Source organism: Scomber scombrus, chromosome 3, assembly GCF_963691925.1.
Source record: "Scomber scombrus chromosome 3, fScoSco1.1, whole genome shotgun sequence".
NCBI lineage: Eukaryota > Metazoa > Chordata > Actinopteri > Scombriformes > Scombridae > Scomber > Scomber scombrus.
Window position 1 is genome coordinate 4996650 of NC_084972.1, and position 16116 is coordinate 5012765.

A 16116-nucleotide genomic window follows, 5' to 3' on the forward strand; every position below is an offset into this window, starting at 1 on the left:
CCTATCAACTTGAGAAGGGCAAACAAAGGTGTTTTAAGCTTCTCAAATATAGGCTTAAATGAGATCCTTCCCCGCTTCTTGAGTACATTTAAAGGCTATATTCTAAGACAGATTACAACTTTACTTTCATTCTACTTGAAGCCAATACTGCATGTGGCAAAAGTTGGGAAAAATACAGTGCACATGGGATTTTGATCACAAGAAACATCACACAAAGAGAGGTAGAGTAGTGTAAGAAAGTGTTCCACACACAGCAGCGATGGGTAGTGTGGTAAAGTGTAGCCTTGCCGTTTCCTGCAGATGATGATGGCCAGAAAGGTGACCAGTGTGGACACCAGGGCCATGCAGATCCAAATGATGGTCATGGTGTTGTAGCGCAGAGGAGCTGCGGAGAAAACACACACAAACACATCAGGCTGAAGGAAAAAGGTGTTTGCAGTTTCCATTTACACACACACACAAACACACACAGACGCTGACACACACTGACAAACACAGGTGGCAGGGAGAGTGTTCTTGGTTAAACAAGATAAACAAGACTGTGAAACTTCATTAAAGAGACTGGCATTTTCTAATTACCACCTGTTTGCATTTTGAAAGTTTGTCAGTGGCATTATGGGCAGGAAATGTTCCTATAAAAGATTGTTTGCTGTGCCAGATGTATATGTGTTCAAGCTTGTTACCTTTGAGCGTCCCTTTATAAATACAGATGTACTGTCTGTCACATAACATTACTGTCAAACAAATAAAAAGTTATCATTTTAAGCCTATCAATGTTGATATGGTGGGTGCACATAATGTAGTAACGGATTATGTAATGTAATATAAAATGTAATAAAAACTGATGTATTGTAAACTTCCTATGATTTAATGAAGATGTAATAGTTTTTTGTGTATTATGTGAATGTTTTATGATTTTGGTGGAATTTTTTCATGTAAAATAATATTCAAATGTTTGTTTTTTTGTGACCAATTTTTTTATTTCCTTTTCCAAGTGGAAGCTATAACCAAGCAACCATACAGTACCTAAGCATAAATAATATAGTCAATAAAGTATAAATGTACATGATTGGATACAAGCGTTGATATGTGTTGGTAACCTCACGATCACGGCCGCCACAAACCACTAAAAACGAACCCCACAACCATCCCATAGGTACTCCAATACACACCAAACACTACTATTTTTTTGCATTTTAAGTGTATTATTATGTAATACTATCACCTAAACCCGACCTACTTTCACTTCCTGAAGCTCAATCAGGTATCATAAGCAACACAACTGGCATTGTTGTGGGACCCAGTGAGGGATGCTGTCCTGGTTTTTGCACTAAAAACTCTCACTATTTAGGGGAATGGGTTAAGATGAGTTATCATAGTAACCTTTTGAATATGGTTTCAGTGATGACATACATACTAAACTAAAATTACTTGACACATGAAAAGTTGTTATACTATGTTCATTTTAATCAAATAATGACAACGTTGGTCTTTGGATGGTACTGCAAGAAAATCAGCATTCAAGCAGCGTTAAACTAACATTTGGAAATTGCAGGCACTGTTAGCAACAAGTGAACTGAATACTGAATATATTACTTTAAACCATGTAAAGCAGCAGGGGTCTGGCCTGGCTGTTACTCTGGTTGGAGACTTAGCTGCACAAGCATGCTCCTTGAAATGACTAGCACATATTGTGTTAGCTCTACACCAGTCACTGCCAATTGAAGGCAAAATAACCTTCCCAGAAAACGTTAACATTAATATGAAGTAAGAATCTACAATTACACTGGCAGCTGTGGAGTTGTACCTACACACAGCGGTGCTTTAAGCTAAATGCTAACGTCAGCCTGCTAACATTCTTGTTCACAATGACAATGCTACCATGCTTATATTTAGCCCTACTTTTCCAGCGTCACCATCTTAGCACAAAACACTAAGAACATGTTCAGTTGTAAAGTATGACACATATTAACATTTTGAACTGATGACAGTGCTAGCTATTAGCCTGGGGATAACAAAAGTTATTACTCGGAAGTGGAACAAAGTGGTGGTTTAGCATGCTAGCATGCCAACATTTATGATTTAGCACAAAACATTAAGTACATATTTAGTTTTGAAGTATTACACATATTAACATTTTGAACTGATGACAGTGCTCGCTAAAAAGTCTGTTGACCAAAGTTATTACTATTAAGTGGAACAAAGTGGTTGACTGACTGAGAACAATATCTCCATCCTTCGAGCCACACAGCTAGCATAGCAAAAACTTAATTCAGACTGACTACCAGACTACACCTTGAAGCAACTTACTGTTTCAATATCACACAAGCCTGGATACAACCCAACCCTTCGAAACTACAGCACTGTTTGCTGAAGGATGGACACGACTGAGCTGGGAAAAGGCTACTCAGTCTGTTTGTCATAAACTTTAGGACGTATTGATTACTCAGCATGTAGGCTAGTGGGATGTGGGCACTTCTCTTGTTTTCCAGAGTCTGAAAATGAATCATTATCAACTGGAGGAATGTTGGGGTCCAGTGAACAGCAGAATGAAGGGAGACTATTAGTCAATGAAACAGCACTGGGACTCCAACCAAGCGGGAGGTTGAGCTTCGCAGACCTAGAGTCAGCTCTGCTCGTTTTCTGCCAAATCCTCCATTAGGAAAGAAAAATATTACAATAAAAGATGTTTTAGTACCACCTAACTTTCTGTGTTGTTTTGCCTCAGGTGGACAGACTCATGAAGGCTCCATACCCACCTAGGGACTGTGTACAGCAGTTTAAAGCTAGGATAGGCTGCAGTTTTGCTGACAGGGGTGACCCTCTAACAAAGCGCAGATCAATGGAACAGAAGGATGGACTGAGGCGCTTATCGGCCTTACTGACACCCAAGTCTCTTTAGCCCCGGTCCATGCTGTGCAGTCTGGCCTGGCTTTGAGAAGCTGTCTGTGCCAAGTCTTTTAAGAGAATAAACTGTCTTACTGGACTTTTTCCATTGCATTAAACAGCATACGAATGCTGAAGGGCTCCTCTGGCTGAGGGCAGGCAGAAGGTTTAAAACAACAATTCAGTAATACAGTATGCTCTCTTTCTATTTCTCTGTTTCATATATACCATCATACAATCCACACACACCTGCTTTCCCAGTCTGAATCTCCACATTCTGGCTGAAGCGTCCGCAGCCTGCTGACGTTCTGGCTCGGACCTGGAAGATGTACTTGGTGCCCGGCTTCAATCCCGAGACTCGGGCACTGGTATTTCTAGACTTCAGAGTGGAATAACTGTGCTCTTCATTATCCTGCGAGAGAAACGGACACATTTAAAGATTAGGTTTTTGGGAAATTGGCATGCTGGTCAGCTTATGAGCTCACTGTGTATCCCCATGCAAACTTAAGCTCTGCTGTTCCATATTAACTCTCTACAAATAGTGGTTTATAATATATAGTGTGTAATACTGTAGATTCATGCATTTCACAACTGGAACCATGAACACTTTGCCTGCGCTGGCCAGTTTATTGTTGGTGACGCTCCAACTCCCCCTTTAATGGGCTATCTCTGGTCATATCATGCCACTGAGGGTAATGTTGTACATTAATGAGCAGGACGGCTTTATATTTTTTATTTTTGTGGGATAAAGTAGCTTGATTATCAGGTATTTGTTTTTTCCAGGATTATCCAAGAAAAAACATTCCCATCTTGTTATTTCTGTTGACAGCACATTAGGAGATTAGGGTGAGTTATGGTCTGCATAACTTCACTTCTTTCGACCTCCGCACCCCCAGATTTTTTTCCATTTTCAAACCAGTAGTCTAGATGGTGATTAAAGATAATTGAACATTTAGTTTTATAGCTGCTGCAAGTTATTGTGTTTCTTATTCTTGGAGTAATAGCAACAAAATGTAAACTGAAGTAGACTAATAAATATTTTGCCTCATCAGTAATTCTTTAACCGGAACTATCTTCAGTGAGAGTCGATGATGCACAAACATTATTTTTATGTGGACAAATTTGACATCAAACCAAACATATCTCCTCAGGAGGCGTGTGTGTGTGCTATGCTGGTTGGTGGAGGGGAGAGGGGTGGATGGGTAGTTGGGATATACACTCACCGGCCACTTCATTAGGTACACCTGTGCAATCTAATTCAATGCAATACATCCAAACAGTTCTGCTATAAATTCTACATTAACAACGTTTATACATTTTTAGTTTTTGTTGACATTGTCAGGAAGGTGATAATTCTACTTTATGTTTATTATTGAAGTCATAGTGGGTGATGGTGGTGTATTAGGGTGCATTATTTGTTATTTTCTGGTGTTGCAATGAAAATGACAAAAAAGTTTATTTTTAGCATGTTTTATCATCTTGTGACTGAATTAAACACCACTAATAACAACGCTATCAGCCAAACTGCTTATAGAATGAAGATCATTTTGTTAACCTATTTTTTAAAGAAAGCAGTGCCATTTGCCAGTTTATTTTTATTTTTTATAAATAAGTCATTATCTTGAATCAAGACAGAAAAGGGCAGATCACAGTAGATCTGCCATTTATGAAAAGCTTTACCCCCATCTCCCCTTTTTTACAATCTTTCCTTAAATCACACATGTTAGATTTCTTATCCTTTATCGTATTATCATAAATGAATACAGCCTTATCTGCCAGTCCCATGTAATTGGCAGATAATTACCTCAAATATCTTCTAATCAGGTTCTATCCGCCAGGAAGAATGACAGGTACTCCCTTCACATAATTGCTTCTACTGTATTATGATGCACTATTTGTTTAAATGTAAATTGCCAAGCTTATTACACCTACCTTCCATGCTAAGTTTAGTTCTTGATGTACATATTCATTTATTGTTTTTGAAGGAAACTGTGGGGTTTTTTTGGGGATGTTTCGACTAACAATAAAGTTCATTATCATCGTCGTCATCGCTGCTATCCTTACCTTGTTTTTAATCTGCCCACTGCAGCATCTTTTCAAACTTAATTCGGAGATACTTCATAAATTTGGAGGTGGGAAAGGTGTAACAATAATAAGAGGTGCAAGGTGCATCCAAACAACAGAAAAAGTAAACCATGCATGTGTCCTTAGAAAGATAAGAGCCTAATTATGTAAGAAGTGCTTGGTGCAAAAATAAGGGCCTTTTTTTGGTGTGTGTCTTCATTATTATCCTCAGCAAGTGTGCTGCTGCAGCCTCCACCCTGCTGTGACTCATTGTTGTTTAGTACAGTCGTATAGAAACCTTAAGAAAGCACATTGCTGACTTGTCCACTTGAAAATCCCCCACAGGCGTCTCGCCCCCTGAGCGAGGCCAGATTAAGACACCAGTGCAAGAGACGAGCTAATCCTTCAGTGCTCTCCACACCATCCTGTTGTTTGGCTATGAGACTGCAGGCCCCAAGGCTGCTCCCTCCTCAATTAGCTGATTCCTATCAACACACACACACACACACACACATAGATCTTCTCACCCAAACACACACAGACGCACTCATGCACACATTCCCACACTAGCAGCAATTAGCTTGTCGCGAGGCTTATGCGCCCGCCAGCCGCTTGCTGTCACTGTCACTTGCACTAAGTTGGAATCTACACCATCTTATCCTCCTCCTTGCTCTCTCTTTCTCAACCCCCATTTCCTTTCAATTAGCCGAGCTGCCAGCAGGATCTTTTTCTTGGATTAAGTTATCCGGAGTCTATCCGACTGCCAGTTCTCTGCATTCACAATATCTTGGCTCAGCTTAGTCGCAGGCCTTTGAAGACAATGAGCTTATGTTATTCAGGTGAAGCAGAGGCTGTGTCACTTTCTCCCCCCCATCATAAACTGTTGAGATAGTTGGAAAGTAAACACAATTTTTAGACACAACCCCAAAGAAATGATGACAGTGTTTGTTCTGGGTGCAGATGCAGCAGTTAGTACCTTCTCATAGTATTTGATGTCGTACTCCAGGATAACGCCATTGGGCTGGTCGGGTTCGTGCCACAGCAGAGTCACGCTGTTTTGGCTGGTGTTCTCCTGGCGGATCGCTAACACTTCAGAGGGGGCTGAACAAGAAATGGGAGAAGTGGCCGCTTTGTTAGTTCAAGACGTGGCACTTCGGAGACGATCGCAAACAAGCAGGGTGACGAGAAAGCCATGGAGTGATGTGGGTTTACACAGGAACTGCTTAACTGCTCAGTCAGTCTTCTGAAGATTCTTAAACTTGCACGACTTTCACACTCGATGTTGAATTGTAGCACTCTTTGTTAGATTCAAATTATTTGTTCAAATGTGACTGCCACATGGCTTCAAAACTCAACAATAGCAACAACAGCATTTTGGTCACTGCCTGCCAAAACGATTCTTTTTATCTCATGTGACATCTGTATGAGTGTCCTTCAAACTGTATATGCTTACATGTTATATTTTCTGATCTGCCAGTGTGCCTGTCGCTATAGTTGAGATGTGGGTTAGGTTTAATGATTTATTGTGGCAGTTTTGATTTATTTTTATCAATGCTGTGCCTATTTAAAACAAACCTGTGATTATTCACCGCAGGTTATTTAGATTTCTCTAAACCCATCTTTCCTTACAGCCCAGATTCCCCTCTGTCATAAGGAAACTACTTACTGTACATGTACCTACTCCTACTCTATTGGCTGGAGGTGTGGTCCCCTTCTTCACCCCCTGCCAATCAGAAGACAACCTAACAAATAATTCCTGTAATACCTGTACCTTTACCTATGGTGATGACGTAAGACAGTGCATAGCAGGGTATGAATCAGAGTCTGATTGTGAATAAAGGGAATAATGACAATAAAGCTTCTAATCTAATCTAATCTAATCTAACCTAATAGGGAAGAACCTGCAGTTGTACAGTTAAAATGAAGGATTAAAAGAATGAAAGGATGTTTCAGAATTGTATGATTGTTGCTATCTTAGATTACCAAATCGCTAAAGTTTCCTCCATATTTGACTTGACTGTTGTGTATAACAAATAGTAACCAGTTCAGCCTCAACACCGCTTGTTCTTGAGCTGGTAATTTCAAATTTTACACTAATTTAGAGAGAATGAAGAGATAGAAATGAGTAATACTACAGTACAAGAGGGCCCACCATAATTCTAATCCTTCCCAAAGTCAATTTTCTTGTAAAGGACAAAAACTACATGGTTAATGCAGGAGCAATACCTGTTTTGGCCACTTGGGGGCAGCAAAACAAGCAGAAAACACAACAAGTTAGCAAGGATTATTGGCAATTTACACATGATTTATCAGAACTTTCTTTTTTGCTTAAAATAACATCCTAAATATAGCTGGAAATTAGGTCAACGAGAGTGGTGAAAATCAACTAAAACTACCACATTGAGGGCCATAAAACAATGTGCTGAAATACACTAAAATTGTGCGTAGAACTAAGGGGAACTGCAAAGTCCATTAGTAATTCTCTGTGTCTTTGTAAGTGTGATGGACCTCTTTCCCATTACACCATGTCATTTCACCCATTAGTAAATTAAAATATTGATATGTCAAGTACAAATTGAATGTTAGGGAAAGATTGGGTTAACAGAAACTGACATTTTGCTTCTTCTTTTGTTTTTTATGACATTTTGCAGCACTATAACAACATTACACTATTTCCACCTTTTGCTTTTGAGACACACAAGTCATAATTTGCTGAGTGACAAGAGGTCATTTCAGATATATGCGTATGCTGTCAGTTTTCTTGTACGGCGTCATTGTGGCTTTGTGGTTAAGACACATACTATGTTCACAATGGACCTTGTTAGTTTTCAACTGGCTACTCATGTTGTATGTCATAACCCGTCTCTCTTTTCTCCTCTGATTTCCTATTACCTTACAACTCGTCAGTTGCTGTGGGGGGGGGGTAATCCATTGATGGTTGGCCACACTTGGAGACCATGACCAAAAATCGAGAAAGCTTTGCTGTTTTAAAACCAAAAACCCTGATCAGACCCTAGCTATAAATAAATCCTTTGATTCATGGGCTTTGTAAAGTTGGAAAGTTCACGCTGAGTGCAGGTAATACTTAACTGGCCGCCAATCAATGACAGGTTTATTGCTAGTGAGGATGAAGATAAAGCTGGTAGCATTTGTTGTGTTTATAGACTCAGTATGGAGTAAAGAAGTCAGAGTTGGACATGAGCACTGTTTGCTGACAGTGGCAGCTAGTCCTTATGGAAACAAAGTGCAGGTGGCACAACCTGTTTTTCATTATCAGCACAAAATGTGGTTGAGACAGCACATTTCTTTCAAAGATTGTTATTTTGGCACTTTTGCTCAATTTGACAAAAGAGAGACAGCGAGGAGAGAAGAGAGAGACTTTTGATGAAGGGCCAAGGCTGGATTTAAAGTCAAATGATGCAACTGCAAGTGAGCTGCCAACGTGCCCCAAGGGCTAAGTTTATCTCTTATTTCTCTTTCTCTGGATAATTTGCAATGAGTTATTCAAGGTTGGATTTTAACATAAGACATCATAGTTCTGTGGTCTGAGCTTTAGCTGCCTGAGCCATCACAAATTCTTTCACATACAACTCAGGTCCTGCTTTCTAACATCTACGTGCCTTGATGATGAGATACTGTATGTCATTGTTTCGAACCCTACCTGCCTGGTTCGTTGTGATGTTCACCAAGGCGAAAAGAGAGGGCTCGTTACTCAGGTGCGTCACCGCATTCCAGGCCAAGATGCGGAAGGAGTAGTTGGTATGGGCGACCAGGTTGAGCACTGTCACCCAAGGCTCCGTCAACCCAGTCTGGCGTGGGACGAATCGAACCGCGGCTGTGCCCAAACGCTCAACCACCCCTCCTCCCGCGGTCCCGAAACTTGCCCCTCCACTAGACTTCCCTCCATTGGCGCCTCCAGGGGAGGCTGCACAATCCTCGCAGGGCCCTCCTTCCCCTGAGCACTTCTGACACAACACATTGTACTGCAGGTCGCTGCGACCTCCAGTATCCAGAGGGCGATCCCACTCTAAGTTCACAGACGTCCCATTGACCGAGGAGATGACGTTTACTGGAGCAGATGGAGGGCCTGGAGAAAAGAAAGACAGGGTTCGAGTTCTTTCGCAGGTTTTGATCGCTGCAGGAAATTGGAGGCATAAATAAGTCCGGCACATCATTCCATAGTTGCTGTGTATTGTGGATGTGTGTGAGTGTTTGTGTGCATACGTCTTGGATGTGGTCTTGCCTGTGGGATTAGATAATCTTGTGCGCCGTGTGTTTGTGCTTACGGGAGCATGGAGCTGCTGGTGGGTCATCTGCTGCTCGATAGTAGTTGGAGTCGCAGGGGCAGGCGAGGGCGGCTCTGGTCTCTGAGTGGCTGTGTTGAGGACATTTACCACACAGGCCATCGCCCGCCACCGGCTTATAGAAACCCACCTCACAGGCTGCAGAGAGAGAGAGAGAGAGAGAGAGAGAGAGAGAGAGAGAGAGAGAGAGAGAGAGAGAGAGAGAGAGAGAGAGAGAGAGAGAGAGAGAGAGAGAGAGAGAGGAATAAATAGAGTAAATAGAGAGCTTGCAGGTAAGGGCTCTGCACTCATAATCACTCAGACCATGATAAAAATTGAGAGAGTGCAGCCAGAAAAGGCATGAATCGCACTCCCATGGCAAGCCGTGCATATCAACACTGCTTCAACTTTTTTTTTAAACTATGTCATCTCCTCAAAAGCATTCATTTTAGGACATACCACCCCCTTCCCGCTCCTCCGAATCTATGTATAATTACAGGCCTTGTAACCGTAGAGACCGTGGAGCAGGGGAGATGAAAGTCATACTTCTTTCTCCTCAGATTTGGGCTGAAAAGGCTTTGCACTGTTGATACTCCCAGTGAGACCATCAGAATCCAGACCGTGTTTCAACCTTATTCAGCTCCTCTGATACATATTCATTTTTAACTCTGTGCTGATTAATAATGGAGGGGGGCTCTGATAAATATACTCTTTTTTTTCTTTTTTTCCCAGGCGTTTAATAGGCTTCTGCTATGGTAAATGGGGCAGGGGTAAACCTTGCATACGCTCAGAAAGCAGCAGCAGCAGACGCCAACTTTCTCGTGTTTGCTCTCCCAACACAGGGTAATTTAGGATTCCCAGAATGCTGTTGGTAAGTTTTACAGACACAGTGTTTTCCTAACCTTTCCTTGTTCTGTTTATAGGAGACCATTTTTAGGTGCTTAGACTTCAAAGGTGCTGAAAAGAAGCATGAAATTGGATAACCCAACATGAGTGAAATTATAACAAAGCGAACAGTTAAAATGTATTGTGGATTACTGGCTGAGACATTTTTAGATGAATTTGAATGCTTTCACCTGAAAAGTACACGTGCAGATGTCCCCCATGACTGCACAGAAACACACACAGACACATACAACTGATGTGCAACTCAACCATTTGATTAGATTTTTTGATATCCTGCATGATTCAATTTGATAGGCAGATTTTTATTTTATTAGCCGCTAAAAGTTAAGTGGAACAAACTGTAGTTAATTCTATCATGAAGCAGCTATTTCTTTTAAAAAGTTACTTAAAAAAAGAAAAAAAAGAAAGATTGCTTCTGTAACCACTAGGACATGATCCCCAGCTGGCTTCCCATCTGTTGTTTTATTATGAGGGTCCAGTCAAAGGTACCTACCCGGTTGTGGAGAGGTCTCATTCTCTTCTATTTGCACACTTCACATTATGCATAAGTAAGTTTTGACAGACAACCAGAAATAAAAACGGAGAGCGAACTAAACAATATAGAGAGGGAAAACATTGCAATCTTTGCCTTCAAAGTTAAAATGATAATGAAAAAAAACCCATTGGTTTCTCTCCAGGTTTCAGTGTGCCTGCTTTTTTAAGCTCCCGTGGAGTAAATAGTCTCATCTAGTCTTCCGTACAAACTGTAACAAACTAAAATTAAAATAGAAACTGCATATACATATTACAAAATGTGACACTGAAATATTAGCATTATAAATGAGTTTAAGTTTGAGATACATTTTGATGCTTTACTTACAAAACACACAGGTCATGTGACTTTGATACTTTTCTGTCTTTTAGAGTGAACACTCCACTTGCTTTTGCTGTTTTTGAGACCACCTGATTGTCTCAGGGCATGATCCTTAATTATTTAACACTTTGAAACATTATATACACCCCAAGCATTTTGGCACCTTGTAGTTTTACACCTCTCCTGTGGTTGAACATCCTTTTCACAGGTGTTTTTTTTTTTTGGAGCCGGGCAAGACTAGAAGCTACAATGATCATGAAAATATATTTTTGCAGCATTGCTTATTAGGAGGGCCTACATATAAGTGCGGTAAAACCAAGGTCTAATATGTTTTAATATATTCTGTTCATTTCTTTTAATACATTCAGGAATAAATTGATTTATATAACAGTTTTAGGGTTGTATCTGAGGGCAGATTTCATAATTCCCATCAGTAAGCGACAGCTCATAGAGTTACAGCAGCTTATGTTAATACTCGTTTGGCAAAAAAATGACTCATGAACATGAACACATCCTCTGTGTACACTATGAGAATAGAAATGTAATTGATTACTTATCCACACAATAAACAGTGGCCTGCTTCAAGAAAAAATACTGACACAAATCTGTTCTGCTCTGATAGAACAAATGATGGTATGCACCTTTGTCATTTTTTTGGGAAGTTTATATGATGTTATGAGGTGAAATCTATTGGGATATAAATTGTTATCTACTGTAGATTTATAAAGACTATTGTAAAATATTTGATGGTACCTATAAAAGGGAAAACTTCAAGTTTATTTTATAGGACCACACATTTGGCTCCCAGGCTGCTATTTGCCTACCACTGCCATAGGGGGTGAGTTCCTTATCATTGGGTACAAGCCAGCTGTTATTGCTCTGACAATAATGTACAGTGAACACAAGAATATGAGTTCAAGAGTTCAAAGAAAGATGAAGGCACATCTGAAAGGCAATTTTAAATTATCTTTTATAAACTGCAATAGTCAGAAAATAGTGATAAATGACCATTATAATTTGTTTTGTCTGACAGATAGTCCAGATATGACGTATAGGTCAAAGAAAAGCAGTAAATCCTCACATTTGAGAAGCTGGAACCAGTGAGGTTTGCCATTTTTTCTTGAAAAATAACTCAAACTTAATTATTAAACTATTTACAGAGTAATTTTCTGTCAAATAATCAATGAATTGACGAATTGTTGCAGAACAATTGTTTCATTGCAAATCACAGTGACACTGTTCATTTAAAATGATGTAAGCCCTTCCACTTAGACATGTCTTTTTCTCCTTATGGTGACTCCCACTGGATGTCACACTTATTGTACACATTGATGTGTGGAAAATTAGTTAGAGAGCTGATTTCACTTTCTTCCACTGGAAGAAGAAGATTTCTTTGTGCCTGACATTTGAGTTAGTCATTTTTAATTAATTTAAGATAGTATGAAAGACATTTAGTTCCAACAAGAAGTGCTGATATAGAGTACAAGCACTGGGACTTTTAACTATACATGGTACAGGTGTTCTAATAGTAATAACTGTTTATATTAACAGTTGTTAACTCTTTAGCTTAGATTGTAACAAACATTTGAGTAAATTATGAATGGTCATCAGAAGAGGATAAAAGGAAGGAAAAAAAGGCTGGATACTTCAGTTCAAACCTCCAGGTGTGCTCATATGGCATCAGTCGACCTAGACAAGTTAGATAAGAGCAAATCTGAAGATAACACTGTAAGGCAAACAACATGGACTTTGAATTACTTTAAGACGTTGCTAAGTCTCAAAAATATACACATCGACATTCAGTCCATTGAAAAGATCGAGGTGAATACAGTCTTGAGGCGGTTTTATGGATCCATCAGGGCAACTAAAGGGGAGCTCTACAGTATCAGCAGGTTCCTCGGGCTTCGGGCTGGTTTAAATCGTTATATCAGAGACCCTGAACTCATATCAGCTAATAATGTTTTCAAAGGTGTTGTAAAAGAGATTAGGAGGGCAGGGAAACACAAAATAAACACACCACCCCCTGATTTCATCTGAACATCTTAAAATATTCTGCAACACTTAGTCCACACAGTCCAAAAGGTTTACCGAACAAGGTCTTTGGACACAGGGGCAAAAAAGGGGAATCTGGATCTCAAAACTGACACCGTCATCCTAAAATGTCTTGAGAATGGAACAAAGTAACTCACCATGACATTCAACAAAGAAACAGAAAATCATAAAGACACACTAGAGACAGACAGAGAAAATCAGAGAGGCGCTATGTCTAAGGAGCGAGGAAATCCCCTCTCTCGGGCAGCATCTCTCCAAAATTCCACCTGGTGCAAAAGCCCTCTGTCTGCAGCCCAGGAGGGTAACAACTCTGACAGACAGCTTCTGGTATACTGCTGCTCCCCTGAGAGTAAACCAGCTGTCACAGATGTTACCCAGGATGTGCAAAGAGGCAGGGACACACACGTCTCACACTATCCACAGCCTGAGAGCCACTGCCATACAGAGGCTGTCCGATGTGGGAATCAAGGTGAGGAAGATCGTGGCAGTGAGAGGGCACAGGTGAGAGAAAGTGAGTGGGCACAGATGAGATGCTTGATATAAGAATACAGAGGCTGGATTCATAATGAGTAGGGCTGGGTATTGTTTAAAAAATGAAGATACCAGTACCAATCCAAGTGCTCTTAAAGTGACACTGATACCAATTGAGTACTTCAATCTATAGCTACCCATCATGTGAACAGAAGCATTAAATTGCATAAAATGCCACACGTTTAGGTGGCATTTTGGCTGCTGAACTCAGTCTCTGATCAAGCTGTTTACTCATCAAAGCGACTGCCAACAGCCAATTTCACTGGTTGCACAATAAATGGAAACATACAGATAAATATATACGATACATAGTAACTGGCCTGTGTTAACGTGTACAACGACACAAAGTAGCAAGCTAATGTGCAGGAAAATGTTTGTGTTGCTTGGCAACAGCCCAGTCAAGAAGCTATTTGTGTTGGTGGAGTCAAATAAATAATTAAACAAACCATAATCTGTTCTCGCTTATTGCCAGTGTCAACTAATAAATGGTGCTTGTAGAACTGTTGTATAAAAGCAATATCTCACTAGAGGTCATGCTGTTGTACTGAATCTCTGAATATCTTGCGGCCTCATACCTACTACTGAATCACAGCGATGCTGATATTCAGTATAACAGCACTCCCTCTTGTGTGATATTGCTTAATTATGAGAGTGGTGCTTTAACAGCAGAGGCTCCTCTATAAGGCTTTATTTCATAATTGAATTCCTATCATGTAGGATTCACCATAGGATGTGTCATGACCTCTTAGTTGTCAGTGCCACTGCTGAAAATGTCAGCTTCTCTCTTCCTGTCCTCTCTGCTGTGAAGACCTGCTTTCATCAAGAGTCACAGTGAAACATGTAAATGTGGACAGAGAGGGAGAGCGTGACACTTTGTACTGTGTGTGTCTGTCATACAGACATTTCTGTGACGGAGTGACAGACAGTGGCTGGTGGTCAAACGTTTCACAACCTAAACATAATGAGGTCTACAGTTTTAGGATGCAGAGCAGACCTGGGAGCTCTAAGCTGGAGCTCAGCTTCCTTCTATTGTTTACCAAGGAATCCTGTGCTGAGACAGAAATGTCTGGATTTTATTTACAGACATCAGGTTGACATGCCGACAAACCAAGAGGGAGCTGCGGCGTCTGCTTAGCACATCTTAGCTAGGACAGGTTCAAGAATTTGACATACAAGTCCATGAGTTCTGCCAAAATGTTTAGTCTGAAGCCTGACACTGTACCAGAGGTGTATGCTGGGATGTCAACTAGCAGGAGTCAGTATAAGAAACTGGTATCTTTAAAAAAAGAAACACATGTCCTAACTGAATGTAGATGAAGTTAGCACCTGTGTCATGATCCATTCACACAATGCCTGCAACATGAGAAGAACCTCCTGTTGACTTCATCCTTTATTCTAAGATGGTTAGCACCACAGCTAGCCTTACGGTGGCGCCAGATATACATGCTAAATGAGCTATTAGCTGTTTGTTTACAAGTGCTACCAGGTTCAAACAAACATATCACTTTTTTATAATTAGCTGAACTGACTCTATTCGTGTTGATATGTGATTTTATTTAGATAGAACTGCCAGTGACAGGGTTTAACAGCCATCTTGTTTCTGTAGTTCTTTTCCTCAAGAGGGAGATATTTGAGCTAATCAGTTCTCAATAGCTCCAACTTGGAATTACAACTGGTTGGCTGATGGTTGACTGACTGTTTTTTACACTCAGCTGCTCATAAGCTGTACAATATGAACGTGAACCAGGAATTAGCATTAGCATTAAGGCTCATAGCTAATAGCAGCTGTTGGTAGCTAGATATTGAAATTCTGACAGTGTATACTATATTTACAAAATGTATCAATATAATACAACATTATCAGACTGAGTAAATGCTGTATTAATCCTTTGAACCCAATTTTTAGTTCCATCTGACTGCTCCATAGCCTGAATCTGCTCAGTTAACTTTTAGCTAGCTAGGCAATCAAAATTCAGCCATTATCCAGGTTTATATGAGTGTACAAACATGAAACACACATAGTTTCATATGTAATTTGTTTGGCTGTGTTTAGTGACGATCATATTCAGAATTAAGCGTAACTGAACCAGGTGTGGTGGTGGGTGCAAAGCCTAAAGTACTGTCTTCGTATTTGTGGTTGTAAACCTGGATAATGGGTTAGTTGTTAGTTTAGTATCCTAGTTAGCCAGACATTTTTTATCCAAATTTTCCAACCCTAATTAACATTTATTTAACAAGTAAAAACTGGAAAAAATGTCTTAAATATGTGACAGAGTCTTTGAATGTACTTATTTATAGAGCTAGACTATATTGAGTATTAGCTATCCACAGTGGTACATGCTAATGCTTTAGTATCTGCCATCACTAACTTAGTGTAAAATGAGGATAACTGTCATACAAGGAAACTGAGGCTTTAACTTCTCAGCAATAAGAGGCTGAAGCTGTAGGATTTTAAACGGTGACAATTATAATCGAGAATTAACTTTACCTCTAAAAATGTGCATACACGCCCACACACCTGTATAAGTGCCAGATGTAAAA

At 40.1% G+C, this 16116-nt stretch overlaps 1 protein-coding gene across 1 annotated transcript in view; it reads right to left on the reverse strand.

Moving 5' to 3' along the window:
- Nucleotides 1-16116, reverse strand: part of epha8 (eph receptor A8) — a 64536-nt gene that overhangs the window by 15874 nt on the left and 32546 nt on the right. The window contains exons 5-10 of the mRNA XM_062416406.1: nt 9237-9392; nt 8864-9037; nt 8612-8785; nt 5927-6051; nt 3136-3298; nt 289-385 (exon numbers count right to left, since the gene is read on the reverse strand). Coding sequence (XP_062272390.1) covers nt 289-385; nt 3136-3298; nt 5927-6051; nt 8612-8785; nt 8864-9037; nt 9237-9392 — 889 coding nt within the window. The remainder of the gene's footprint in view (nt 1-288; nt 386-3135; nt 3299-5926; nt 6052-8611; nt 8786-8863; nt 9038-9236; nt 9393-16116) is intronic.